The sequence below is a fragment of the Balaenoptera ricei genome, chromosome 16 (assembly GCF_028023285.1).
Source record: "Balaenoptera ricei isolate mBalRic1 chromosome 16, mBalRic1.hap2, whole genome shotgun sequence".
In the NCBI taxonomy this organism is placed as follows: domain Eukaryota; kingdom Metazoa; phylum Chordata; class Mammalia; order Artiodactyla; family Balaenopteridae; genus Balaenoptera; species Balaenoptera ricei.
The window spans coordinates 31,075,433-31,103,327 of record NC_082654.1 but is presented as its reverse complement, the minus strand read 5'-3'; the positions used below and the strand labels follow the sequence as shown (position 1 = coordinate 31,103,327).

General features: G+C 46.7%; 3 protein-coding genes across 9 annotated transcripts; 2 read left to right on the top strand and 1 right to left on the bottom strand.

Moving 5' to 3' along the window:
* Positions 1–330: 330 nt before the first annotated feature.
* Positions 331–8,478, top strand: PGAM1 (phosphoglycerate mutase 1). Its single transcript, XM_059899105.1, has 4 exons — positions 331–598; positions 5,147–5,421; positions 6,409–6,589; positions 7,379–8,478. The coding sequence occupies exons 1-4, from the start codon at positions 460–462 to the stop codon at positions 7,546–7,548; spliced, it is 765 nt and encodes a 254-aa protein (XP_059755088.1). The 5' UTR covers positions 331–459; the 3' UTR covers positions 7,549–8,478.
* A 1,635-nt stretch (positions 8,479–10,113) lies between these two features.
* EXOSC1 (exosome component 1) lies at positions 10,114–18,654 on the bottom strand. 2 transcript variants are annotated; one of them, XM_059899106.1, is made up of 8 exons: positions 18,578–18,654; positions 18,355–18,470; positions 16,405–16,479; positions 14,824–14,912; positions 13,674–13,707; positions 13,119–13,169; positions 12,905–12,989; positions 10,117–12,569 (listed from the first exon to the last, which is right to left on the bottom strand). In XM_059899106.1, exons 1-8 carry the CDS (start codon positions 18,606–18,608, stop codon positions 12,463–12,465), a joined length of 588 nt encoding a protein of 195 aa, XP_059755089.1. In that variant the 5' UTR covers positions 18,609–18,654; the 3' UTR covers positions 10,117–12,462. The 2 variants fall into 2 exon arrangements, with proteins under 2 accessions (XP_059755090.1, XP_059755089.1); XM_059899107.1 differs by lacking the exons at positions 18,355–18,470; positions 18,578–18,654 and having other exon boundaries at positions 10,114–12,569; positions 13,667–13,707.
* A 165-nt stretch (positions 18,655–18,819) lies between these two features.
* Positions 18,820–27,698, top strand: ZDHHC16 (zinc finger DHHC-type palmitoyltransferase 16). Of its 6 annotated transcripts, XM_059899990.1 has the most exons (11): positions 18,820–18,992; positions 22,163–22,410; positions 22,591–22,785; positions 22,936–23,024; positions 23,426–23,454; positions 24,075–24,208; positions 24,348–24,395; positions 25,245–25,330; positions 25,991–26,114; positions 26,300–26,370; positions 27,116–27,698. In XM_059899990.1, the coding sequence occupies exons 2-11, from the start codon at positions 22,168–22,170 to the stop codon at positions 27,228–27,230; spliced, it is 1,134 nt and encodes a 377-aa protein (XP_059755973.1). In that variant the 5' UTR covers positions 18,820–18,992; positions 22,163–22,167; the 3' UTR covers positions 27,231–27,698. The 6 variants fall into 6 exon arrangements, with proteins under 6 accessions (XP_059755973.1, XP_059755978.1, XP_059755975.1 ...); XM_059899995.1 differs by lacking the exon at positions 22,591–22,785; XM_059899992.1 differs by lacking the exon at positions 23,426–23,454 and having other exon boundaries at positions 24,163–24,208.
* Positions 27,699–27,895: the final 197 nt, after the last annotated feature.

Below are 27,895 nucleotides of genomic sequence, written 5' to 3'. Positions count from 1 at the left end.
ATCACACCCTGCGTACGGATGGGAAAGTGTGACCTGGCCTAGCCAAGCGCGATTCAAATGATAAAGACCATTTTATTACAACGAAGGGCTTATGAAAAACGGCAATACGACCACACTCCTGCCAGCAGGCACACCCGGGCACAGCCCAAAGCTCCCACCTCCCTTTGGCGCTTACGTGCGCTCCGTGACTACCGCGGCGGACGCGGGGCCGGCGACGGAGACCGCATGCGCCCTGGCGTCCTGGAGGGCGCCCCCTCCCCCTGGCGGCTGCAGCGCCCGCACGGGGCGCATGCGTACACCCGGCGGGCGGAGGGCGGCCCCGAGCCAGTGGAAAGATTTGGCCGAGCAAGTGAGCGGGAGCCGGCCGGTGGAGCGCGAGCGCGCAGGCGCGGCCGGGGTAGGGCCGCGACTCCGGAATCTCGGTGAGCCCCAGTCTGCGCCGCACCCCGAGCCGCAGCCATGGCCGCCTACAAGCTGGTGCTGATCCGGCACGGCGAGAGCGTGTGGAACTTGGAGAATCGCTTCAGCGGCTGGTACGACGCCGACCTGAGCCCGGCCGGGCACGAGGAGGCGAAGCGCGGTGGGCAGGCGCTGCGAGGTGCGGAGCGGGCCGGGGCAGTGGGTGGGGGCTGCGAAGGCCCGGGCAGGCGCCGCTGGGTGAGGACCGCTTGGCCGCCCCCGCGCTCCCCCGGAGAGCGCCTTCTCTCCAACAGTTTATTTTGCAGTTGAAAAAATGGGCCCAGGGTGGGGGATCGACTTGCTCAAGGTCACCCAGCGGAGTGTGAGTGGCCGTGCCAGGAAGAGGACCCGGGCGGTAGCCCCGCAGCTTACTGCGCTCTCCACGACACGGCCTTGCGAAATTCCCCCTCTTCCTAGTCCGAGCACTTAGTAACTCGGGGACGGGTTGCTAAATGGGATGCCCGGTGTTTTCCAGCAGCTATAACCAAGCCTACTCAAGAGGATGCTGGGGATCCTGGTGAAGCGGCAGGCCACATGCTTCTCCCCGCTGTGGGGGAGTGACGCGGCGCCTGGGGCCGGGGAGGGGCGGGGGGCGACCAACAGGGTTCTAGGTACAAAGACATCCACGTGCTTGTGTAGAATGCTGTTTACCAGCATTCCGCAAATCCTGTGTCCAAAATGCGTCCACAAATGTAATTGAGTGAATGAATGAATGAATGAAGGATTTGAGTAGATCCTCTCACAGCCCTATAAATTTTACAGGTTTTATTCCCCTCCTTCCCATCCCTCCCTGGCCCTCTTTCCTAGTTGGGAAAGTGAGGATTGGAAAGATGACTTGTCCAAGGTCACATCTTATTCCTAGTCTGCCACCCTGGTCTCTGTTCTGGGGTTGAGTACCGAGTAGGTGCGAGGAACTGGTAGGCTGTTACGGGCAAAGGTGGAAGTGGCAGTGAGATAAGCTTGCTTACCCAGGCTTGCCCCCGCTGGCAGACAGCTCTTTGTGATTTTGAAACGCTAATAAGGAAGCATTCCCTGCTGCCAGCAATTCAAAGCATCTCTGGACCGAGGAGGTGCTTCCACCGATCCTTCCCTGCTCCCTTTTAACCTCTGGACAGAGCAGCAGCCATTAAAAAGGGTCACTGATGCCTGGCTGATGTGAATCAGGTACTTGGCCCCAGTTTGCTCTCTCTAGCTTCTTGCCTTCACTGTAGATCTTTTAGAAATGAAGCAAAGGTTCGGAAAGTCTGGGAAATGTAATCCTGCTGGGGATGTGTGTGAATACCTTGGGATGGCCTGGTGTGACCTCATACCGGTTAGGAGAGGCCAGGATAGGGAAAGTGCTGGTAAAGGAGGCCATTTTCTCTCCTGCTGTCTGGCAGGAAGAACTGTATGGGTCTGTGGTGGTTTGCTGATGACTAGCCTAGGGGAAAGCAAATTGCAGCTGTCCTCTAAGACTGATCAAATGCCTTAACTAGTAATATCTTAAAATAACAGACCCTATTTCAGTTTTTAAGTAAATGTTAGTAGCATTAGTTTCAAAAGAAATCCCGTTTAAAATTTTAATAACTGTTTAGGGGCATCACAGATGATTAAATAAAAAGTGAAAGACCAAAAGCAAAAACTGAATGATGAAGACCATATGAATAATCTAATACTGTAAAAGACCTAAAATAACGTATTAAATTCACCAGGGCTTTAAGTATTACAGGGTTTATAAAATCTTAAATGATTTCAGGAGGAAGCTACCAAGAATTGAGTTTCCCCATGCCGTCTTGCTCCTGGGGGCGGATGGAGTCCACACTGCACAACACCAGCTAACCCCATCCCTGGGAGTGTCCTAGACTGTGCTTTTGTTTGATGGCCAAGTTGAAGAAAGAGGCTTTAGAGTTCTGTGTTAAGAGTTGTAAGGGGAACTGCTCTTTTCCTCGGGGACTGACTTGTGTATCCAATGTGCAGCACTCCATTGCAAGTGGAAAATGTAGTGAAACAACCAATAGCTTTTCAGCATGGGAGCTGAGGCTTGCCCTGTGGATAGTCACTTCCCAGTGACTCAGCCTCTTATTGGGGAGCCATTCCTCCCCATAAGATTAGGGAGGGGAGGGCTTCCCTGGTGGCGCAGTGGTTGAGAATCCGCCTGCCAATGCAGGGGACACGGGTTCGAGCCCTGGTCTGGGAAGATCCTACATGCCGCGGAGCAACTGGGCCCGTGAGCCACAATTACTGAGCCTGCGCGTCTGGAGCCTGTGCTCTGCAACAAGAGAGACCGCGATAGTGAGAGGCCCGCGCACCGCGATGAAGAGTGGCCCCCGCTTGCCACAACTAGAGAAAGCCCTCGCACAGAAATGAAGACACAACACAGCCATAAATAAATTAATTAATAAATTAATTAATTAAAAAAAAAAGATTAGGGAGGGGATGGTAAGTGAGTCTACTCGGACTTGTCAGTGAGGCTCAGTGATGAAATCTGTGTCTTTTCCCTTGTGGGTTGTGGTGAGTTTCTTGGTGATTAATTCTCCCTTCCCCCATCAGTGTAGTTCTTACTGGCCTTATTCTCAGTTGAACGGCTGGCAGGAAAATTCACTTCACGTTTCATTAATTACTGTTGGCAACCTCAATATGAGGCAATACGCAGGAAAGTTTGTGCTGAATTTCAAAGAGGGCCTTGTAGCCTCATGGAAGAAAACAGGAGTGTTTTCCTGGCCCACTACGTAAGGAAAGGGCCATCTCCCCATTAAAGTGGGAGGGAGAATAATCGTTTGTGAAACATGAAGTAAGACAAATAGTTGTAACTTACTGGTTGGGCCAACATAACTTGATACCACCCCTCAGTAACTGCTGTGTATGGAGGAGAGGTTCATTTACAAATGCATCAGACAGTGCACAGCATTTGCTCTTTCTCCAATGAGTGGCTTCTGTTAAACTTGGTTTAACAATTGACGTAGGTAGATTATATTCTCAGGGTAGTGAGGTAATTTGACGATAGCAGAAAGGAACTGTGGATGAAGAGATTGTGATGTGATTTCCATACTCTAGGGAAGGTATAATTTCATGCAACAAACTAGTTTTATCAGCATCCTCTAAGAGCTCTTGCTGTGTCCTGATTATTGCGAGTTCAAAATCCCATTTCTCCTAGACCAGAGGTTAGAGAGGACTGAAGTATGTTAATAACTATCAATCAGAAGTGACAGTTCTAACTAAAATACAAACATCAGGATCCTTAGAAATTAGCAAACTATGGAGATAGCTAGAGGTGGTGGTTATGGGTTAGATTTGTTTTTAATAAATTTATTTATGTATTTGTTTATTTTTGGCTGTGTTGAGTCTTCGTTGCTGGGCTTGGGCTTTATTTAGTTGCGGCGAGTGGGGGCTAACTCTTTGCTGCGGTGCACAGCCTTCTCATTGTGGTGGCTTCTCTTGTTGCGGAGCACGGGCTCTAGGCTCATGGGCTTCAGTTGTTGCAGCACGTGGGCTTTGCAGTTGCGGCTTGCGGGCTTTAGAGCTCAGGCTTAGTAGTTGTAGCTCGCGGGCTTAGCTGCTCCGCTGCATGTGGGATGTTCCCAGACCAGGGCTTGAACCCGTTTCCCCGGTTTTGGCAGGCGGATTCTTAACCACCGCGCCACCAGGGAAGTCCCCTGTGAGGTAGATTTTAGAGTCATACAACCTGGGTTTTAATCTCTTTTGTGTAATAGCTGTGAGCTCGGATAATTTGCTTAACTCCTCTAGTTTCTATTTTCACCTGGTAAGATGGGTTGTAATGATGTAACCTTATAGGATTGTTATGAAGACTAAATAAAACACATACAAAGTACTCAGTCCAGTGCCTGACAGATGGTAAGCTCTCTATAAGTATTAGCTATTACATTTATTAAAAGATTCCAAGTTTTTTGAATCCTTATCTTGAAAGAATTAAAGCAAATAAATTCTTTTTTTTTTAAAATTAATTTATTTATTTTTGGCTGTGTTGGGTCTTCGTTTCTGTGCGAGGGCTTTCTCTAGTTGCGGAGAGTGGGGGCCACTCTTCATCGCGGTGCGCAGGCCTCTCTCACTGTCGCAGCCTCTCTTGTTGCGGAGCACAAGCTCCAGATGCGCAGGCTCAGTAGTTGTGGCTCACGGGCCTAGTTGCTCTGCGGCATGTGGGATCTTCCCAGACCGGGGCACGAACCCGTGTCGCCTGCATTGGCAGGCAGATTCTTAACCACTGCGCCACCAGGGAAGCCTGCAAATAAATTCTTAAAATGTGCTTAAGCACAGCACTCTGGGGATTAGGAAAAGTAGCCCAGATCTCAGGTTAGCTGCTTGACAGTACATTTGGGCCTTGGGTTAGATGAATTATTGGGGAACCACTGGGAAGTATATTGTCAACTGCAACATAAATCAACAAATTTTATCTTCCCCGAAGGCAGAATATTGTTTTTCCTGCTAGGGTGTACAAAATAAAATATTTAGCCAAATAATTTTCATTTGGGTTGTCTGTATGTGATGCAATTTATATGTAAGAAAATTCTGGCTCTAGGGAATTCCCTGGCGGTCCACTGGTTACAACTCTCACTGCCGAGGGTCCGGGTTCAATCCCTGGTTGGGGAACTAAGATCCCACAAGCCACATGGCGCGGCCAAAAAGAAAGAAAGAAAATTCTTGCTCTAGAGTGGACCTGATTAGCTTATCACTTTGAACTTATAATTTCCAGATGCTGGCTATGAGTTTGACATCTGCTTCACCTCAGTGCAGAAGAGAGCAATTCGGACCCTCTGGACAGTGCTGGATGCCATTGACCAAATGTGGCTGCCAGTGGTGAGGACTTGGCGCCTTAATGAGCGACACTATGGGGGTCTGACTGGCCTCAATAAGGCAGAAACTGCTGCCAAGCATGGTGAGGCCCAGGTAAAGATCTGGAGGCGCTCCTATGATGTCCCACCACCTCCGATGGAGCCTGACCATCCCTTCTACAGCAATATCAGTAAGGTATGGACAAACAGAGGTTTGGCTCGCTCCACCCAGGACCAGGGTATTAGAATCTGGGCTTCACTCTTTTAGCTTTTTTTTTTTTTCTTTTTTATTTATTTATTTATGACTGTGTTGAGTCTTCGTTTCTGTGTGAGGGCTTTCTCTAGTTGCGGCAAGTGGGGACCACTCTTCATCGCGGTGCGCGGGCCTCTCACCATCGCGGCCTCTCTTGTTGCGGAGCACAGGCTCCAGACGCGCAGGCTCAGTAATTGTGGCTCACGGGCCCAGTTGCTCCGTGGCATGTGGGATCTTCCCAGACCAGGGCTCGAACCCGTGTCCCCTGCATTGGCAGGCAGATTCTCAACCACTGCGCCACCAGGGAAGCCCTCTTTTAGCTTTTATTAGGGTCTGCCTAGACCCACTGAGTTTCTAATTTATGATAAAATAGGTTTTTTGTTTTTTTGTTTTTTTGGCTGTAGGGCTTGTGGGATCTTAGTTCCCCAGCCAGGGATCAAACCTGGGCCCTCGGCAGTGAAAGCACAGAGTCCCAACCACTGGAGCACCAGGGAATTCCCTAAAATAGTTAATTGTAATCCCCTTTCTCCAAGGAATGACCTCCACTTATTAAAAGATTTAGTTAAGAGTTTATGTTGTTTATCTAAAAAGAATGTATCTTTTTTACATCTACTGCCATGTTTTAAAAAAACCCATCCATAGCTGATAGGGCCTTCCTAAGCCAATTGCAAGATAAAGTGAATTGGTTAGAGCCTTGTAGCCTACCTTTTTTTTTCTCCTTTCCTAAGTTATGTTTCTTTTGAACTGTCCATCTTCCCTATAGAGGGTCATGGGGGAAGGAGGGGCAGGATAATAATTATCCCCTTTCCCAAGCTCTCAGTGCCCTGGTGAGAGACTTTCACCCATCACTTTGATCCCTTAGGGGATGAGAAATAGGCAGAACAGATGCAACCGGTAATAACTGATAAGCTTGGATTTTTTGTTGTTTAGGATCGTAGGTATGCAGACCTCACTGAAGATCAGCTGCCCTCCTGTGAGAGTCTGAAGGACACTATTGCCAGAGCTCTGCCCTTTTGGAATGAAGAAATAGTTCCCCAGATCAAGGAGGGGAAACGAGTACTGATTGCAGCCCATGGCAACAGCCTTCGGGGCATTGTCAAGCATCTGGAGGGTATGTACGTTTTTCAGAGGGGCCCTCAAAGAGGGCTAAAGCAGAACTGTCGCTAATCTGGACTTATTTAGTATGAAGGAGACCTTCAGGAAAGGGCTGGACATATTGATAGCCTTAGAGACAGTCCAGATTGTCTCCTAGGAGAAACACACTCTCTATCCTTGTTTCTCAAAGCATCTTCTGCAGAAGCAGAGGCGGCCAGACCCCACTGGGTGCTTGTTACACATGCAGAACCTCAGGTCCCACTTCAGACCTGATTGAGAAGATGCATCTATCACCAGGTAATTCAGATACACATGGCAGTTTGAGATGCCCACCTCTAGACTAGGATTACCAGTCGAAACTGCCGATAAAAGTCCTTCTTAATCACAACCTGGTACAACTCCACAGATGAATATCAATTTGCATCTTAAATTGTTTCACCCAAGGGCCTAGAGGCCCAGATGTGCTGAGTTTTGGCAGCCTGGATGGACTACATAGGACATTTGAGATATATATAGTCCTGCTTTACTATGGGCTTCCAGATCTCACTTTGGGAGAGATACCTTTCATCCTTTTTTCTTGCTTTTCAGTGACTGAGAAATAAGTTACGGGGGCATTCCTTGGGTGAGCAATCTACTATAACACAGATCATTACTGTTATGACAAATACCAGAAAGGGTGTCTTGTTTTAATTCCTACGAAAGTCTTTGGAGGACCTGTTTCCCCACCTGGAGGATGAATAGCAACGCTGGAGAGGTCTGTGGATTCATATCTTGCTTGACTGATCATAGGGGGGTGTATTTTCAGGTCTCTCCGAGGAGGCTATCATGGAGCTGAACCTGCCGACTGGCATTCCCATTGTCTATGAATTGGACAAGAACTTGAAGCCCATCAAGCCAATGCAGTTCCTGGGTGATGAAGAGACCGTGCGTAAAGCCATGGAGGCTGTGGCTGCCCAGGGCAAGGCCAAGAAGTGAGGTCGAGCAGCAGATTACTTTCCCAAGGATTACCCTTCCTCCCAAGCCCATCCATTCCTCTGCACCTCTCCCCTGCACACGTCACACTGATGACATCTGTAGGCATCTTAAGCTGTAGCTGCAGATGGGGAGCAGTGGCTCCCAATTCCATTTTAGCCATTTTATCTCTTGCACCCACTCCCTTCATACAGTCTAGTCAGAATGGCACCTCTGGGGCATGGTTCTCAGTCCAAGCCAAGGGAAGACTTATCCAAGAGCGATGAGAGGTAGTAACTGGGGCGGGGCGTTGCTAGTGGTTTGTTTATTACTAAGGACCTGCTTGAGTAGGGGATAGGGAGGAACCATGCCAAGGTGTGACCAATGAGGAGAAGCAAGAGAGCCTGTTTGTGTTCCCAGAGGCTAGCTGGGCACTGTTCTGTTCAGGTGACTGGGGGCTCTAGTCATTCCAGTGGAAGATGAATGTAACCTGCATGGTGATTCAATCAAACACTTTCTCCCTGACTCCAAAAGATTGGGATCAATCCTGAATGTTTATGTGTTGCATTTACTTCTACAAAAGAAAAATTTATATATATATATAAATAAATTAAAAAAAAAACCCTTCTGGGGTTTCTAGTGGCGGTTGAAATATTCCCACATGTGGTCATCAGAAAATGAGCCATTCCTTACACCGTCATGGGATAAGGTCCTTGACTTCTAAGGTGTAGGAGTTCATCCTGCTGTGTGTTTTAGAATCCCCCCCATACCCCGCCTTATTGTTTTATGGCAGCGGAATGCCTCTTGATCACGTCCAAGTGTGTCTTTCACTGTGCCTGATTTCTGAATCATGTTCCAGTTGCTTGGCCCACCACTTAGGCCCAGTACTCATTTGAGCATAACTGTAGTAAATCTTTTTTCCAGGTCAGTATGATAAAGGAGTGACGTGCAATATTTTCTGTGTCATGTGTGGTATGTCTTATTTGAGGAAATCAACTCGAACATTCAACTTGAAATGTCTCTCATTACCCAAGTCCTTGTATGACAGATTAAGAGCTTTTAGGACAACCAGTCACAACTTTACATAGCCTGGTCCAAGTATCATGTATCTCACTGGGTTTCAGTGTTGGAGAGCTGAACTCTGTATTCCTGTTGCCTCTCTACAGCTCTTGCTCAGTGGTGCTGGTTACCGAACACTGGAAAATCAAATTCTGAAACTCTATTATGCCCTCTTTAATGTAAGGTAAATGCTTGTTTACTAGACTTAAAAAAGCCAATCCTTTTTTTATTAGTAACTTTTAAACTTGATTCACACCTTCTTTTTGGCCCCTAAAATTTTAACACTGTCAGTCAACTAATTAACATCCTCAAAAATTACACATGCAGGAGAAAAGGGATATACAGTCATCTCTTGGTATCTGCAGCGGGGGACTGGTTCCAGGACTCCTGTGGATACCAAAATTAACAGAAGCTAAAGTGCCTTATATAAAACTGAGTAGTACAGTTGGCCCTCCGTATTCACAGGTTTCACATCCATAAATAGGGAGGGCCGACTAATTATATATGTAATAGGGAAGGGGCACTACTCACATTTACCTTTTCTCTAAGGCCTTTGAAAAGATCACTGTAACATGAGAAAGACCATAATGCCTTTCTCTTCTAGTAGGAGCAAGTAACACCATCCATAAAGCTCTTATGAAGTGCCTCTATGCTAGCCATTGGGTGAGGCACATTACCTGCATAATCTCCAATCTTGACAACCTCTGAAAGGGCTGGTATCCCCAGTTTACAGAAGAGGAAACATGCTGAAAACGATAACAAACTTGCCAGAAGGTACACTACTAAGTACTGGAACCCAGATGAATGTTACTGCAACTAAATCAAGATTCTTATTCTAAAATTTAAATACTTTTAAGCATCTTGTTTTTCAAGTTTAGTTTTTTATTTGATCTACACATTAATCCTAGGAAGACCTTTAGTAATTTAAGTCTCCAGTAGCCTGGTGGGATGTTAGTTTACTTAGCTTGTACTGAATCTTAGACCAGAAGTTGGTAATTTTGTTTGATCAAGTGCTCTTCACCCAAATCAGGCTGGATCAGCTTTGATTAATATTGCTCTATGTCCTGACATCACTTGAGTTTACAGCAGTCTCCATTCCTTGCAAGTTAGACTCCTGGCTAGAACTCCTGCCTTATGGGCAGGAAAATAACAGAAAGCCAGCCTCATTTACCATTATGGCTAGGAGGCCAACAACTACTATCCCTCCAAGACTTTCTTAGCCAGGGTAGCACATCAGAATCACCTGTGGAGCTGAACAAACCCTAAACACCCGCAGGTTCACCCATGAGATTCGTGAGCAGAGCTAGGGCACCTGCAGTCTTTTTTCTCCCTGCACTCGCCCTGCTACCCCTTTACCACTTACAGGCAATTTTGAAGTTCACCTAACCCAAGCTGAGAACCACTTTTCCAAGGCACAGAAAGAATATTCTCCCTGTCTCTAGATTAGCAAATATCACCATTACTACATATCAATCACTGTTTGGGCATAGCTATTCAGTCAACTATGAGTACACTCAAAAAATTTTTATTGAGCATTTGCTACGTGTTAATCACAGTACCATGTACTGGAGATTCGAAGATAGAGAAGACAGCATGCTGCCCTAAAAGCTAAGGTAAGTAGGGAAGACAGGCACACAACTAACATGTAATAAAATATTGCATGGTTAAGGGTGAGAAAATCTAACCTGGTTCGCAGCAAATCAGAAGGCCATTACCCAGTTGTTTCAAATGTTCTTCTTTATGAAACTTTTTAAAATTACTGTTTGAAATTATAACATTTCCGTATTTGTTTACTTTCATTTGTCTCCCACCAGTGGTCCCCCCCACTAGAATGTAAGCTCCACAAGGAAAGGATTCTATCATGTTCACTGCTTTACTCCCTAGTTCCTGGAGCAGTGGTGGGCAGAGGAGTTGCTCAAATACATTTATATAATGAATGAATGATGTCCAACAAGCACTTATAATTAATTAACCAATGTCAATTTGGAGAGCCTCTAATTTCATGCCTGAGGTTTCTGTTCAATACTTGGAAAAATGAGGCACCATGGTACAGAAGGAAGGGCCCGGGCTTTACAGTAAAACAGATCTGAGTTTGAACACTGTTCTGCCTCTTGATGTCTGTGAGATTTATTAATTTTTCTAAGCCTTAGTTTACTTATCTGTAACATGTGGAAATAATTGCTACTTTTCCGGGTCACTGTGAAGTTCAGAGATAACATAAGTAAAATGGCTAATACTGTTGAGAAAATCAATTGGTAGCATCCTTCTGCAAGGCAATAAGGGAGAATCGAACCAAAAATTTAAATATGCATATTCTTTTACTCAGCATTACACTGCTAGGAATCTGTTTTGCAAAAGAATCATAGGCATGCACAAAGATATATGGTATAGGGATTTTCTATGCAGCACTGTCTGTAAAAGAAAAAAAGTTTAAAAATATCTATCAATAGGAGACTGATTATATCAATACAAACTACACTGAAGTATCTAGCATTAAGTCCTGGCATTTAGTAGATACCTGATAGAAGGCAATCAGTTATATAATAACAACAATAATATATAACAGTAATATTGGTGTGTACTAACCACTTTTATACATTTCTTCCTCATAATAATCCTATGAGGTCATACTATTCCAGATGAGGAAACAGACTTAAAGAAATAAAAATAATTTGCTCAAGTATCAGTTCAACATCCTGATTGTTAATAGTACAGCATATTATTATTTTGCAAAATGTCACCACTGGGGAAACTGGGAAAAGTACATAAGGGGTCTCTGTATTATTTCTTAAAACTGCTATTACTTAAAATTATGTCAATAAAAATTTCAATTAAAAAAAACAAAACAACGTATAACCCGGCTTAAGGCAACTAGAGGACACAAACCCAGGTGGGGTGACTCCAAAGCTTACCCCAACAATTCTCACTTCACAGAGAAGACATGGGCTCCCTAATAACATCTCAAGAAGTGACATAATTCATCTTTCCTTTCATTCTCTCTGCAACCTCCCCATGCTTAATCCTCATCCTTTGCTTGTCCTCAAGCTTGTGTGTACATTCCTGATTCTGCACTTTGCTTGGGCTTCTCTCTCTGCTCTGAATATCTTCACCTCACTTATCTTAGTTCTTTAATTCCTTTCACTTCATGTTACAAATCCTTTCCTGGCCACTTCACATGATAGTGTTCCGTACGTCTCTTTTCAATTCAGATTTAACATTTCCTGGAGTGTCTACTGTATCAGTAATACTTTGTTTACCAAATTACTTTCAGAATTACTCACATGCTACCTGAATCACCACATGTGTCCCATAATTTTCACTAAACCATAATCTCTCTAAATGAGGGAATGTATATAAAGTACTTAACCTAGTGCCTGACACATAGCAAGTACTCAAGCAAAAGTATGTACAACAGAATATACAAAAAAGATTGGCATTTAGGCATTGTCTAGAGCAAGAAAGCACATAACACATGTCTGTTAATCGGTGCCACCAGGCAAGACCCTGCTCTAAATGTCATGACACTGTTTAGATTCTTTTCCCTACTCAATATAACAGAAACCATAAAATTCTTTTTGTAAAAATGTTTTCTTTGTCACAGCAAAAAATACATATTTATAAGACTGTCACAAACAACAGGCTATTTCCACCATCATACAGTTGGTTTGCTGGTGCCTCCAAAAGAGAAAATTTATCACTCAATGAAATCCACTGAATGATTCACAGGAAAAATGTTCTGCCTACAGAGTAAAATTTTTCTAGAGGTGGCTGCTGGCCAGCCCCAGGTGCCTGAGTGAAGACAACGGCATCCTGATGTCACTTTCACACATGTACTCTTGGAAAGAGCTTACTCCCATGCATGGGGTAAAGTGTGGCTTCTTAGGTCTGTAAGAATTCAGGCTGTACTCGGGCCACTTTCCGGAATTCTTTAGTGTGGGTCTTAGGGCACTGCATCTCACACCAGCTGATGGGAACCATCTGGACACCTGGAAGGAAAAAGGTGGAGTTGTAGATGGGACCCCAAATATTTGCTTGAGACCCTTCTCTTTTCAGCTGGGTATGAACTCAAGTGTCACCAAGCTGCCTAGTGAACCTCACCTCATACATAAAAAAACCTTGTTTATTCCACTGATTTATGGAGTGAGTGCCTCTTTTCCTTAGATTATATAAGGAGAATCATTCTAATCTCAGTAGTTAGTATCTATACTAGTATTGCTTTTTAGATAATTAAAAAACAAGGGAAATGAGGGAAAACAATGGACTAATCCCAAACCCTAGCTCCCAGGTAAAGGTAAGCATGTGGAAGCATGGACAAACTCACCCGATTCACTGTGGGCCACCACCACTCCCAGCTCATTTTCGGCAGTGGTTAGGAGGTAGTTGGACTGCGCATCACCTAGGGAGATCTAGTCACATCACATTGGTAAAGGAAAACAGAGTTATAAGCCTTCCCTCCCATAGACACTTGAGTGGTTTCTCTACTTCCATTTCTTCTTTTGACAAAGGACCACAAGTCTGAGGGGAATAAAGGATACCACTTTGGCCAAGACAATGTCCCCTGGGTGGAAACTCTTATAAATTTCAACCTGTAAAGAAAGAACAGGAGTGTTAAGTGAAAGCTCTGAATCAGGTCTACATGAAACTATTAACACCCCTGGCAGAACCAGTCTACTTCTAATCTCAGAGGGTAGAAGTCATCACTACTCAAGTCAATCAACAACTTTTATTGTTTCTGTGGCATCATCACATAAATGAAAGATTTTGAACTCAGTAACCAGATCAGGAATCTGACTTGGACAAAAGTACTATAGCTGCTCTGAAAGGCTCCAGAGTAAGTCTGAGGAAACAGCAATGAATAAATCCATGGCTTCAAAGGCAAAGAGTAAACTAGCCCCTCTCTGGTCAACAAAGTGAACAAAAATGATAATGAAGAGGAAAGGGACAGTGAAGTGAATTCCACACCTTCCAGAAGGGAACACCTTAAAATTCCTTGGACTCCACATTTCCACAGACCTTTCAAATTCACTAGAATAATTTAAAAGGATTGAGATTCCTAAAGCCATGAAAAAAAAAAAGAACCAACCAACAACCTTGTCTTTTTCAGTAGCTCGGACATCTTCCTTGCTGCAAAGAAAAAAGAATTAATAGAAAGGTTAATTATCTGTGAGAAAGAATTATCCTGCAGACTCCTGGCAGACAAAGAGCTACAAGACCAGAGAGAACAAGTCCTAATGGGGACCCAGCTGCCACCCAGAGGAGCAGGGTGAAGAAGTATCCCTAGTCCTCTCCTGGAGGAGAAAACCACATTTCCCATTCCTGGATCACACAGAGCAGCAGTATCAATACCTCCCACTAGAGAAAAGTGGATCAGATTTAGCAGAGAAGGATAAGGAACTTCGCTGCCTTAGGAGAGCTTGAACAGAAGCACCACAGAACAACACAGAATCCTGAGGGTGGAAAGAGCCTCAGACGTTAAATTATCTAGCTCACAAGAATTGTTTGTTCCTTCTCAAGAACCCATAGGAAAAAAATTTACCATTTCACCCACTACCCTTTTTATTGTTTTATAGTCCTGGGTTTAATTGATATTAAATTCAAGAAAGAAAGGTACTTCCTAAAATGCTTTCTACTTTGTTTGATATGAATCATCCCTACAATGCTAATCTCCAGCTTAGCTCAACCCTTTTTTTTTTTTAAATAAATTTATTTATTTATTTATTTATTTATTTATTTATTTATTTATTTATTTTTGGCTGTGTTGGGTCTTCATTTCTGTGCGAGGGCTTTCTCTAGTAGCGGCGAGCGGGGCCCACTCTTCGTCGCGGTGCGCGGGCCTCTCACTGTTGTGGCCTCTCTTGTTGCGGAGCACAGGCTCCAGACGCGCAGGCTCAGCAGTTGTGACTCACGGGCCTAGCTGCTCCACGGCATGTGGGATCTTCCCAGACCAGGGCACGAACCCGTGTCCCCTGCATTGGCAGGCAGATTCTCAACCACTGCGCCACCAGGGAAGCCCCTCTTTTTGTTTTATTTAAAGCCTATATCATTAATATTTTCCTTTTGTCCTAACTCACATGTTTTAACGTTTTCTTTGGCTACTACCTGGAGAGAATCAAAGCGCAAAAGAAGAGAGAAATGGGCAGGAATAGAGAATGTAATTGTTCCTAAAAATTCTAGGCTCCCATTCTATCCTAATCTCATTCCAGGTGCTGAGGCAAATATGAAGACAAAAATACTTCTTACCGGATAGTTCCTCGAAAAGAGTTCTTAAGTGGCGTGGACCCCACATATAGGATGTGTACTTTGGCAAAGCGTGAATTGATGCTAGAGACCTGTGGAATAGAGAAAAGAGCAGCATGAGAGTGAGTATTAGTTGTTGGCAGCTGAAGGAGGCAGGAATAAACTAGGAAAGACTAGGGTTTTGGTCCAAGCAACCCTACTAAGTATAGAATTTAAGACAAGTTAACTCCTACTTATCCCTGTATAAGTCATATTCGTAAAGTGGAATAAGAGCCACTCTGGCCACTTAATAGTTACTGTGGAAATCAAATAATATGGAATAGATTTTGAAAAATATACAAGTCTAACATAAATACACAAGGGTATATTTATAGTATATAGCAAATCTAGCTAGACCTTTAACAGATCTTACTATGAGCCCTGTAGTGTGAACAGAATTTAAGTCTCCATTTCAGCTGCTGCATAATATTTAGATCACTGCCTCTCCAGTTATTTTCAAAATAACACATACATTCTCTCTCCCTTTCTGTTTTTTTTAAATTTGGCCACGCTTCGCAGCTTGCGGGATCTTAGCTCCCTGACCAGGGATTGAACCCACGCCCTCAGCAGTGAAAGCTCGGAGTACTAACCACTGGATCGCCAGGGAATCCCCACATAGATTTTCTGCTGGAGAAATTTATAGAGAAAAACTAAGAGCTGCAAGTTAATTTAACTGGCAGAGAGTGGGGATGGGCAGGGAGTACTGATACATTATAGTTACTGACCAGTACCACATTAATCTGTACTTCCCCTCAAAGACTTTATCAAATCTTTTGTTTCTCTGCAGAAAGAGTTTTGCTTCAGATGTTCAAAAATGGGCCCTCTGGGACTTCCCTGGTGGCGCAGTGGTTGAGACTCCGTGCTCCCAGTGCAGGGGGCCCGGGTTCAATCCCTGGTTGGGGAACTAGATCCCACATGCATGCCGCAACTAAGAGTTTGCATGCCACAACTAAGAAGCCCGCATGCTGCAACTAAGGAGCCCGCCTGCCACAACTAAGGGGCTGGTGAGCCGCAACTAAAGGAGTCCTCGAGCTGTAACTAAGGAGTCCACATGCTGCAACTAAGGAGCCCACCTGCTGCAACTAAGACCCGGCACAACCAAATAAATAATTATTAAAAAAAAAAAAAAAAAAAAAAAAGGGCTTCCTTATCACCCTTTGGTGCCCCTGTCTCCCAGACAAAAGTAAAAAATTACAAACTCAGGGAATCAGCTCTGTGAAAGAACTATGCAAGCTTGAACTTGACCTCATTGATCATTATCCTAGAAATCTCTAGACCAGCATAGTCCAGTAAAACTTTCTGTGATGATAGAAATATTCTGTGTTGACCAATATGGCAGCCACCAACCACCTGTGGCTATTGAGCACTTGAAATGTACCTAGTGGAACTGAGAAAATAAATTTTAAATTTTGTTTAATTTTAATTTATTTAAATTTAAATGGCCATATGTGGCTACTGGTTACCATATTGGACAGTGCAGCTCTACAATGATCATTATTTCAGCATTGGACAGTATCCTAAGCAGGGAGGTTAGGACCAACTTACCTTACAGGTTACAATAGCTCCCACATCTGGCAGTAATTGGGACTCTGTTTCTCTCATCACAGATATGACAGGAAGCTACAAAGAGAACCATAAAACATGAATATCCTCGCTAAGTCTTGGGTAAAAGTGTCTGTGGCTTGAGAATAATATAGGAATGCCTTGGGCCACAGCTGAGGTCACAAGGGCAGGTGGACTACAGATTCATTTGAAGCCCAGAGCAGAAAGCCTTAGAAATTTTAGGCTATAGGATGGCCAAGGGGCCACAGGAAGAAAGCTGCTAGAAGACATAATCTAACCATTTCAGATGAGTTCTAAGTTTTCTGGTGATTTTCTTAGAGTTTTTTGGCATACAACTATATTGCCTGTAATCATGGATAATGTGACTCTTTCCTCCAAAGTTATACCTTTCTTTCTGTTTGTCATTTTATCAGACAGGCTAGAATTTCCAAATAAATGTTATATAATAGTGGCCATACTTGTTTACTTCTATTTTAAGGGAATACTTAACAGAGTTTCCTCTTGAGCATGGTATTGGCTATTGATGTAGGCAAGGTATTTCTGAGCCTCATTTTTTATTAATCTCTCCCTTGTTCACTATGCCTCAGCTCTCCTGGCCTTTTTTCAGTTTCACGAATTCACTAAATTTCTTCCCATCTCAGGATCTCTATTCAACCTGTTCTTTACGCTCACCCACTCAACTCTTATTTATCCTTTAGATTCAGGTTAAATGTCACTTCTGACTAGGGTGGGTTTGCCTGTTACATGTTCTCATGGTACCCCGTAATATTCTTTCAGAGCAGGAATCACATTTGTAAGCATACATTCATTTGAGCATATATTTGCTTACAGTTTGTGTTTGTGCCCCCTGATAACAGACCATGTGTATCTGGCTCATTATGACATCCCTAGAGGTCAGCACTGTGCCTGGCAGATGAAAATGCTCCATACATAGCTATATGTATAGCTATGAAATGAACAAACTTTCAAATCCTAAGGAAATTCCCAAATTGATCGAATAAAAAGTCTCTCATTTTATAGATGAGGAAGAACCTAAAACCAGAGGGTTTAAGTTTCTTGTCTAAAGCAGAATCAAGGTTTAGTCAATACTGAAGTGTTCTAACTCTGAATCCTCTTTCTACTATGCTCCCTGTCTTTAAGCTGCTCCTTCAAGAACTGCTTATCTGATCCTGAGCTAATCGTGGATCAGCCTCTGGAACCAGGGAGAATAAGATTACTCAGGCATTCAACAAACAGCTACTGAGCATTTATCTTGCGCTAGGCGCGGAGGTTATGGGAGTGAGGCCTGCTTTCATGAAGTGTACGGGAGAAGGGTCTAATGGGGAACTTATTGATATAACTGAGTGTTTAATTACGTGCTGAGCTAAGTGCTTAGAAAGGGAAGAATACAGCTCTTTGTGAGTGCTCAACAAAACAAACAAAAACAAAACTTTTTTCGACTAGTGGTGTCTAGGAGAACTTCTCTGAGAAAGTGATACTAGTGAGGCTATCTGAAGGGTAGGTAGGAATTGAATAGGCTAAGGAAGAGAGGAGCGTGTGTACAAAGGCTCTGTGGCGCACTGGCGACACTGAAAGAAGCCAGTAGTACTAGACAGCAGAGAGTGAGGCTCGGGTAGGGGAGCGAGATAAAGCCGGAGAGGTAGGCGACATTCGGACAGGATTCAGCTCACTGCAGGGCTGAGCTCGCCTCCACTCTTCCCCCAACTTGCTTCTCCGAGTGTCAGCAACACAACCAAGCCGGACCAACAAAACTGTTCTGTGATGGCTAAGTGCCCGGCAGCGGGGACTACAGCTGTTAAAACTTAAGAGACCAACTTCTACTGAACGAGGCACTGAAGACGCGCCCGCAGGTCCCCTGCCTAAGAACTGCGAAATCAAAGGCAGCCTAAGAGAAAGGCAGAGACAGAGAAGAGGGGAAGCTGCCCCCTTTACCGCGCCGTTCTCGCTGCTCTTTATCAGGCAGCCAGCAAGCGACGAAAAGATGTAGCCATGCCGGGTGTAGGTGCCGCTGCCCGGGCTGCCCTCTTCCAAGTTACACAGACGTTCGCCTGCGGAAAAAACGCTGCATCAGCCACGGGTCCGCAGAAGCTGTTGGTCGTCGGGCCTTCCTGCCTCCGTCCCTGCCCAGGATTCGCTTTGGGTACCGCTGACTTACCGGGGATGCAGTACCTCACGGGTGGCGCCATGACTGCCCCTGTCCCAAGTCCGGAGGAAAATGAAGCCGACCTCTCATTGGCCAACATCCAGGTGCAGTTCCGCAGTAAGAAACGTGCCAATTGGTGAGCTTTATCACGTGATCACAGGGAGCGCCTCTGAGATGTAAACTCCATTTCCCAGGTTGCCCCGGGACGAGCCCGGGGGCGGAGCTCCGGCCCGCATGCGCTTGCGCTTGCGGAAAAGGATGGGCGGGCGGTGGGTCCGGGTCTGGAGGCTGGAGCTGTGGGCTGTGGGCCATGGTTGGTTGGTTTGAGCCAGGCTGGGCCGGGGCGCCGAGCTGGAGAGGGTGGCAGTGAGCGGCGGCGGAGGCTGCAGGGTTCGATTTGGCTGACTGGGGAGTCGGCCGGTGGCAGGTAAGAGCGAAGCCGCGGCCTTTGCTGCCCGGTCCTTTCCCTTTTTCTAGGGTCGGGCCCTGTTCTGGGGCCTTGTGAGTTCTTGCTCTGCACGGCCTTGCCCTCGAACCGGGCGGAGCGCACCCTCCGGGCAGCCTTAAGGCGCGGAACTGGAAGGTCAGCCCACCCAGCTCGCCCATTTCACAGATTTGGAAACTCAGCCCCAGAGATAGGATTTGACTTGTACAGTGTCTCTAGAGACCAAACCGGTACCCAAGTTATTTTACTTCCTGCCCATCATACTTTGACCACGCCAGCCTTTTTGAGAAATAAAACCTTTCCCTGGTTTCTGTAACTGCAGCTTTCCGATCTTGCTGTCGGATCCTGTAAAGCGGAGCATGTTAGTCTGGAAGGGAAGTCTGCACATGAATAAAATGCTGCTCTTACTGATGATTGACATCTGCTGCTTGAGGCTGTAAACATCCTGAGAACAGCCTTTGTCCAAATGAGATTTGTCGATCTTCTTCTCAGTTTCTTCTGCCTTCTGGTGGCTTTGGAATCTGTGTGTGTACTCCCACCCCCACCCCTATGTCCCTCATATACGGTTTCCCCTTGGGAAAGAGATGGTGACTTAGACCCTTGGGAAGAGGGGGGTGCTGTGGCCTGCAGTCCTCTCTCATCTGGTGGCAGATGTCACTAAGTGGCTACTACTGAGGGATCAGAGCGCTCAGAGCTTGTCCTGGGGGTGATGGCGAAACTGTGCGTGCTCTATTTCCTGCCCTGTTCACTTCCATCACCACCCCTCGCCCCTACCCAACACAATTTTTTGATCTCTGCTTTACCTCAATTTCCTGAGATGAAATGTTCAGTTGTGGCCCCATGGACTACATATCTCTTCCCTGGCATTCCCATACCCCCCAAACCCCACTAGCTAAAATAAGGGGTGTGGTGGGCTTGGCTTCAGGCTCTTTTACACAGATCTGATCTTTAGCTCTGCACCTACAAGCTTTTAGCTTACATGTTTGGGTTGATTTCTCGTTGGACTAGTTTTTAAAAATGACTTCTAGCTCTTAAGTGCTATGATTCTAACAATGGTTTTCATTTCTCAGCGGACACTTACTTAGTGTTATCATGTTGGCAGGAGTGTCCTTGCTGTTATTTGTAGGACAGATAGACATCTGACCAGCCTTTCCACTTCAGCATCCCTCCAGTTCATTCATTCAACAAGTATTTATTGAGCACTTCCATGATCCAGGTATTGCGCTAAGCACTTTATAAACATTTCGTTACATCTTACCAAGTGTATATATAGAATCATAAAGGGGTAGAGCAGGAAGGGACCTTAGTATTTAATCCTACCCTCTCACTGAATGGGAACACAAGAAAATTGAGTCCCAACAGGGTTTGGTGATTTGCCCAAGGTCACAGAACTACTTAAGGGCAGAATTGAACCCTAAGTAGTCGAGTTATGGGGCAGGTGAGAGTTGGTCAGTCTAGTCCTTGAGGCAGGCATTTCCTGTAGAGCTCAGTAATTCTGGAAGTGGTTGAGAACAAGCTGAAAAGTGGAGAATCAGAGAAGGAAGATTTTTTTTGTAGACAGGAGAGATGGCATATAATTCATGTTTATTACAGATGAGGAATGCATCTTATTTGCAAGCTATTGTTATAAAAAGTATTTTAGTAAATAGGAAACTCTCCATTAGCCATAGAAAGGGAATGAACAATGGTGCGGATGACCTAAGTCACCTGGATTTGCTATGGGGTAAAATGTTTTGTCCCACTCTTACGTTAGATTTTAGCTGTATACTATTCGAAAATTCATGCTTCAAGCCAAATCATGATTCCACACAATAGGAGTCCAACTCAAAGGAGGCAGGAAGAAGTTTGAGCTTTTCCTTTTTCTTTTTTCTACACTGCCCCTTAATTCTCTTAGACCCTCGGAGGTGATGGGAATGGCCACTTACTTTATCCTGGTACAGAGAGTAGGTCCCTACTGAATTGTCTGTCTTCTCTTTGCTGGCCTTGTCTGCTGGATTTCTTTTTGCTTTAGGTCTTTAGAGGGCTTGTGGAAGGAGGTAATTCGTTTTCTTTGAAAGGCCTGTTGTGGGGATGAGCCAGGGTGCAAGGCGAGTACCTTGCTCCCGTTACTGAAATGAAACCACCCCTACAGTGGAGCAAGCCTCCTCCAGTTTCTGCTGGGTCTTGAGCTGCCTGTTAAATAAGTCAGTGGAGTTGCTGAGGACAAAGTAGCCGTAGGAGAAAATCAGATAATTTCCTTTCTGGTAAAGCCTTTAATCTGCAGAATTGGTGAGACTGTCATCGAAGGAATCTGTGTCTTCTCTTCTGGGCATTGCCTGGGCAGCTGACCTCCTGTGGCTATTAGATGAGGTAAAAACCACATGGAGGAGGTGGAGGCACTTGCAGAGGAGCCATGCACAGGGCTAAAGAGCCGGGAAGGTTGGTTGGGAAGCTTGGGGCCAATGGCAGCAGCCGCAGAGAAAGCTCTCTAGTGTCCAACTAGAACAGGGCAGGGGAGACTCATCACTCAGAGGGCAGGCCCTGTGGTCTTCAGGAGCCACCAGCCCTCCTCCCACTGCCAGTGTCTCCTGCCTGTGGTGGTGTTCTGCTCTGAACACCAGAAATTGTCTTGGCTTCAGTAAGCTTGGGGTGGGGCTGGGACTAGAATTGGAGACAAAGCATCTTATGTCATGCAAGGGGTAGCTGAGCTGTCCTGACAGGACACAGGGACTCTCATGCCACCAGGCCTGTAACGTCAGCAGGAAGGTTGAGTATCTTTTGCCAAGACTCAGGTAGCACCAGGGAAGATCTAGGTGCCGGATCCACATGCTGTGAACTCACTCCCCCACTGGCTGTTCCTGGTGAAGACAGTTGTTAGGAGGTAGGCCAATGGGCCAGGGCAGGCAGGAGACGCCGGGACACCTCTGCTACTGTGGCCAGGCCCTCAGAGGCACATGGATGGCTTTGTGCACGTTGGTCGGGCTCCACCCAGTGGTCTATCTACGCAGATAACTCTAGAGACCCTGCTTTGGCTTGGGTCACCTCCCTACTTCCCACACCTACTGACTGGCCCAGCGGGCCTCAGTCTTAGGTCTTTGCCTCTAAGCTCCCCACTGGTGGGGCAGGGAGGGACAGGACCCAGGCTGGCCCCTCACAGTTGGGTGCTCTCCTAGGAGCCATGCGGGGCCAGCGGAGCCTGCTGCTGGGCCCCGCCCGCCTCTGCCTGCGCCTGCTTCTGCTCCTGGGCTACAGGCGCCGCTGCCCACCTCTGCTCCGCGGCCTGGTTCAGCGCTGGCGCTATGGCAAGGTCTGCCTGCGCTCCCTGCTCTACAACTCCTTTGGGGGCAGTGACGCTGCTGTGGATGCTGCCTTTGAGCCAATCTACTGGCTGGTGGACAACGTGATCCGCTGGTGTGGGGTGGTGAGTGATGCCTGGGGACAGGAGAAGGGATGTTTGGGGGTAGCAGAGGGACATGGGTCTGATGGACCTACACTGGGTTTGGACCCACACTGGCCTCCTACCCTGGGGAAACCCCCGAGTCTACTCTGGGTGTTGGCGAGCTCTCTCACTGCGTCTTCTTGACCTCCCTGGTGTCGGCAGGTGTTCGTGGTGCTGGTGATCGTGCTGACCAGCTCCATCGTGGCCATCGCCTACCTGTGTGTCCTGCCCCTCATCCTTCAAACCTACTCAGTGCCACGACTCTGCTGGCATTTCTTCTATAGTCACTGGAATCTGATCCTCATCGTCTTCCATTACTACCAGGCTATCACCACTCCACCTGGATACCCACCCCCGGTGGGTCCCCCCTCAGGGGCATGGGGGAGGGAGAGAACTGCAGCCTATTGGAGCCAGTCCCAGGAGTGCGAAGGGAGAGTGCCTTGGTATTTTGGAGGTACAAAACCGGTGCTGCCACAGTTGTCATGGTGCTTTTCTCCTTCTGCACAGGGCAGGAATGATATCACAACAGTCTCCATCTGTAAGAAGTGCATTAACCCCAAGCCAGCCCGAACACACCACTGCAGCATCTGCAATAGGTGGGTCTCTGGGAGCCCCAGCTGTGGCCCTTTTGCTGTAGCTCTAGGGCAGAACCTAGACCTGGAATTTGACAGGACATTTATGAGGCACCCGTCATGTGCCAGGCAGTGTGCCCTCTATATCGGGACACCTGGTCCTCAGGATGGTCCTGCAAGTTCCACATTATCACCGCTTGTGGAAAGTGAGATTCAGAGAGATGGGCCAGGGTAGGCAAGAGACCCCGAGTTAGCTTGTCCAGTGTCATGTAGCCAGCGAAGCAGGATTTGAAGCAAGGCCTGGCTCTCCTCAAAGTCTGTGCCCTTTCCACCTCAGCAGGATGCTGGTCCTTATAGGAAAGGATTGGCACTGACATCTCAAGATCCTTGGCCACCGTAACAGAGCCTGTGTCCCTCCCTCACAGGTGTGTGCTGAAGATGGATCATCACTGCCGTATCCTTTTATTACCTCTTCTGCCTGAGGCCTCCTTCTTTAGCTCCAGAGCACTGCAGAGGTTTAAGGGCCACACACCCAAGGCTTCTAGCATCACCCTGCAGAGAACACTGGGCTCATGAGAAGTCTGTAGAAGAGCAGTTTTCGGGGCTGACATCTCCTGGGAAAAGCAGGAGGCTTACATGCTCTCTGGGATGGATCTTCTTGGAGCAAGGCACCCATCCCTAACAGCTCTTTCTTTTGTAGATTGTTGTGCTAACATCTATCGGATGGAAAGAGATGTTTGATTCAGTGGGTTGTCCAGTGGGTGTCCAGATAGAACCATTGGTCCCTTGCTGCTGTCCCACACAGATGTCTGGTTAACCCGTTAGGTTGAAGTATTGGCAGACTCATTTTACTGAAGGATTTCAGTTTTCATGATCTCCTGATGGGACTTGTGAGGGCTTTGAAAAGCTTTAACACTTTCACCTCAACTTCAAGGAAGTCCCATATTTTCCTGCCTTTGGTGACAGGAAGCCTTGGGCTTGGTTGATGTTGTCAGGAACCAAGGATGAACCAGAGAAACCTGGACACCCCCTGAAGTTGTGTGTTTGGTCTTGTCCTTAATCCTGCCCCCACAGCCTGGCTAAACAACTGTGTAGGCCACTATAACCATCGGTACTTCTTCTCTTTCTGCTTTTTCATGACTCTGGGCTGTGTCTACTGCAGCTACGGAAGTTGGGACCTTTTCCGGGAGGCTTATGCTGCCATCGAGGTGAGCCTGTAGTTAGGAGCAGGGCAGCTCAATAGAGAGCACTTTGGGGTGTGGAATCCGTCCCTAAGGAGTGGGGCTGGTAGCACCCCCCATCCTAGAGGCCTGAGAGTATAACCAGCACTGTTTTCCATCCCCTTAGAAAATGAAACAGCTCGACAAGAACAAACTACAGGCGGTTGCCAACCAGGTGGGCTGTCCCCACCCCACTGCCTCCTGCTGCTCAGGCCAGGGGTATAGAGTTGCTGAGGCAACTGGGGCCCACCTGTTAGTCGAGTTGTAGAGGCTGGGGTAAGGGGCCAGTTGAGACTGGATCGGGGTGTTTCTGGGCACTGTCGGCCGTGGGCAGACTAAGTGGCCTAGGGGCAAGCTGGGAGTCCCTGGTACGTGACAGTTTTTGGCTCTCTATTCCATTATCACCTTCTTTGGGCTGAGCAAGGGCTCTGCCTTGGTGATGGCCTGAGCAGCAAGGAGTCTATGTTAGTCTGTGTAATGGGGTTCCAGGGGACAGAGGTCGGGCTGGGCCAGTCTGACCATCCTTTGTTCCTGGTCTGTCTGCGTCTGCAGCAGGATCATCCCTTCTCCCCTGGCCTTATAGGACTCCTTATTCTGAGCAGATCTTGGGCTTGTGATTGTGTCTCTGCTGCCCTTTCGGTCCTTAGTGGGGCTCACAGTTCTCCCCCTCCAGTTATTCCATTCTGGGCATGGGTCTCGTGCCGTCTTGGGGATTACGGCCACACAGTTCTAGCTGGGGAGTGGAGTGGCTTCCCCTGGAGCCCCATTTGTGTTGTCAGAGCTGAAGGCCCAGGGTTGGTCCCTCCTGTGCTTTACCATCCCGTCCAGACCTGCTCTGCCCAGTGTTTGTCCATGATGATGCCGCCAGCTTGGTCCACCCATCTGGCTGCTGCCCTGACTCCTCTGTGGCTTAACCCCCTATTTTCTCATCATGGGCTTGGATCACTTCCCTGCCTGCAGGTGTTGGGCTCTGGTGGAGACCAGTGGAGCAAATGATCCAGACTTCGCTGTTTTCTTTTTCTAGACTTATCACCAGACCCCACCACCCACCTTCTCCTTCCGAGAAAGAGTGACTCACAAGAGTCTTGTCTACCTCTGGTTCCTGTGCAGGTATCTTAACTCTCATTTTTGACAGTTTAAGGGAGGGGCAGCTTCAGAAAAACCTTTTTCGGTGCCCACACCCAGGCAGGAACCCATCCCTGTGTAAACTGCTGCTGTTCTTATTCTCACTTAGGTTGGCAAAGAGTAGGGCTTAATTTTCTTCAGTATTTGGGGGCAGGGAACATTAAAGATTTGGCATTGAGCGTTTGGTATGTGCCCAGGGAAGTTAAACTCCTACTTAAAAGGTAGGTGCATTTCATAGATGAGGAAAATTGCAGATCTGAGGGGTGAGGTGATTTGTTCCATGATACACAGCTAGGAATGGTAGAGCTAGAATCTGAATGTTGTGCCACTTTATTCTAATCGTTAGTGCTTTTACTACCTCTTCTGTCTCCCAAGCATGGGTATTTTAGGAAATATATAACATTTTCATTAGTAATAGACTTATTTCCCCATCTTCCTTTCCACGTCATTTATTCTTAGCCCACGTTGATGCTTTTTCATGGATGCAGTGAGGTAAAAGTTCATCTAGGACACGTACGCTGGGAGTTAAGGCAGACTTAGACATAAGTCCCTAGGCAGTCACTGTTGCTCAGCTCAATTTCAGACCTACGCATGGCCTCTAACTCCCTCCACACTACCCCACAATCTTTGCCCCTCTTTTCTCAGTTCCGTGGCACTTGCCCTGGGTGCCCTAACTGTATGGCACGCTGTTCTCATCAGTCGAGGTGAGACTAGTATCGAAAGGCACATCAACAAGAAGGAGCGACGTCGGCTGCAGGCCAAGGGCAGAGTGAGTAGGGCCGGGATTGGGGTGGAGGGATGGGTAGGTAACTGAACCTGCCATCCTGTAAACAGAGGCCATGGCCAGGGCCAACTAAGGCAGGCATCATGAAATCCAGAACTTGCCTGGCCAATTTAGGCTCAAAATTGGTTTAAGGAAAAGGGTTCATAGAAACATGTTTTTCTTTGCTCTAGGTTTTTAGGAATCATTACAACTATGGCTGCTTGGACAACTGGAAGGTATTCCTGGGTGTGGACACAGGAAGGTAAAGTAAAATATTTAGACCAGCGCTGTTCATTGAACTTTCTGTGATGAGAAAAATATTCTATACCTCTGCTGTCTATAAAACATTAGCCACTAGTCACATATGGCTTTTGAGCGCTTGAAATGTGGCTAATATATCAGTGAATTGAATTTTAAATTTAATTTCATCTTCACCAACTTAAACAGGCATGTGTGGCTAGGGGTCCCCATATTGGTATGGTAGCAGGTGACTATGACAGAATCCTTAGAAAGCTGTTCTCGAGAAGGGACCTCTAGTTAGGGTATGCTGGCCACCAGTCACCTCTCATTTGTATGGCAGTGTCTGGATTTCAAGCACATAATTTGTGGGATTGAAGTCATCTATTTGTGACAGAGGGCCTAAGACAATAAATGAAGCTAGCTCCCTCAGCCCAAGAGGCAAAGGTAAATCGTTCTTCAAATTGCAACTACTGAGGTAGTAATAAGTAGGTGACCGTAAGTACCTGCCCTCTTTCCTTTTCCCATCCTATTATTCCTGCCTGTCACTGTGCTTACGGTGGCCCCTTAGAAGTTTAGCTCAAAACCTCTAAAGGCCTTCAAGTCACCAGAGGGCACATTTATTGGACAAAATTGGAACTTTTATTGCTTTTGCGATGAACGCCAGGGTAGCTTCAGACTACCTTGATGTATCTTTGCTGAGGAATGAAGCTCAGGAAGGAAGACTAGGAAATCTTAGACCTCACAAGTATTTCTGTCTTCTCTTATAGGCATTGGCTGACTCGGGTGTTGTTACCTTCCAGTCACCTGCCCCATGGGAACGGACTGAGCTGGGATCCCCCTCCCTGGGTGACTGCTCACTCAGCCTCTGTGATGGCAGTGTGAGCTGGAGTGTGTCAGCCACTTGAGCACCACCCTGCTTCCTCCACTGCCTCAAGGGCCTTCAAGGATAGCTTCTTGGAATCCTTGAGCAAAAAGAGCCAGTGCGCCTGCCTTACGGTACCATGCAGGGACAGCTCAAGGACCAGTCTCCCGGCCATGGCGGAAGCAAGGCATGATGTGGCAGAATCCTAGGACTGATGTCCCTTTACTCAGGCAAACAGAAGTTCCAGCCCCAGACTGGAGATCAGGCAGCTAGCAACCTGGCCGGGTACTGACCCCGACCTCCTCCAGCTTACAGCACTGGGGTTGGCTACCACCTCTTCCACTTGCCATCTGGGAAAACACCTGAATGGTAGAGCTGAGATCCTGGCTCCTCAACAGGGCAAAGGTACCAGGCCTACTGCTGAGGTCACTGCCACTTCTCACATGCTGAAGGGAGCAAAAATAAAGGTATTTGATTTTTTAATGATATGTAGCTTTTCACTCTTTGCCTTTCTTGTGGGGCGGGGAAGGGGAAAGTCAGGGTCAAGGCCTAGTGAGTGGGTGTTCTGGTCCTGCCACCTCTGCCCCACTTGGAGGGGTTGGATGTCCTGAAGAATTCCTGGCCAGTTCCTATCACTACTGTTCCTCTAGCTTATGCAGTGTTGTTTCTGGTTATGTACTGCTGA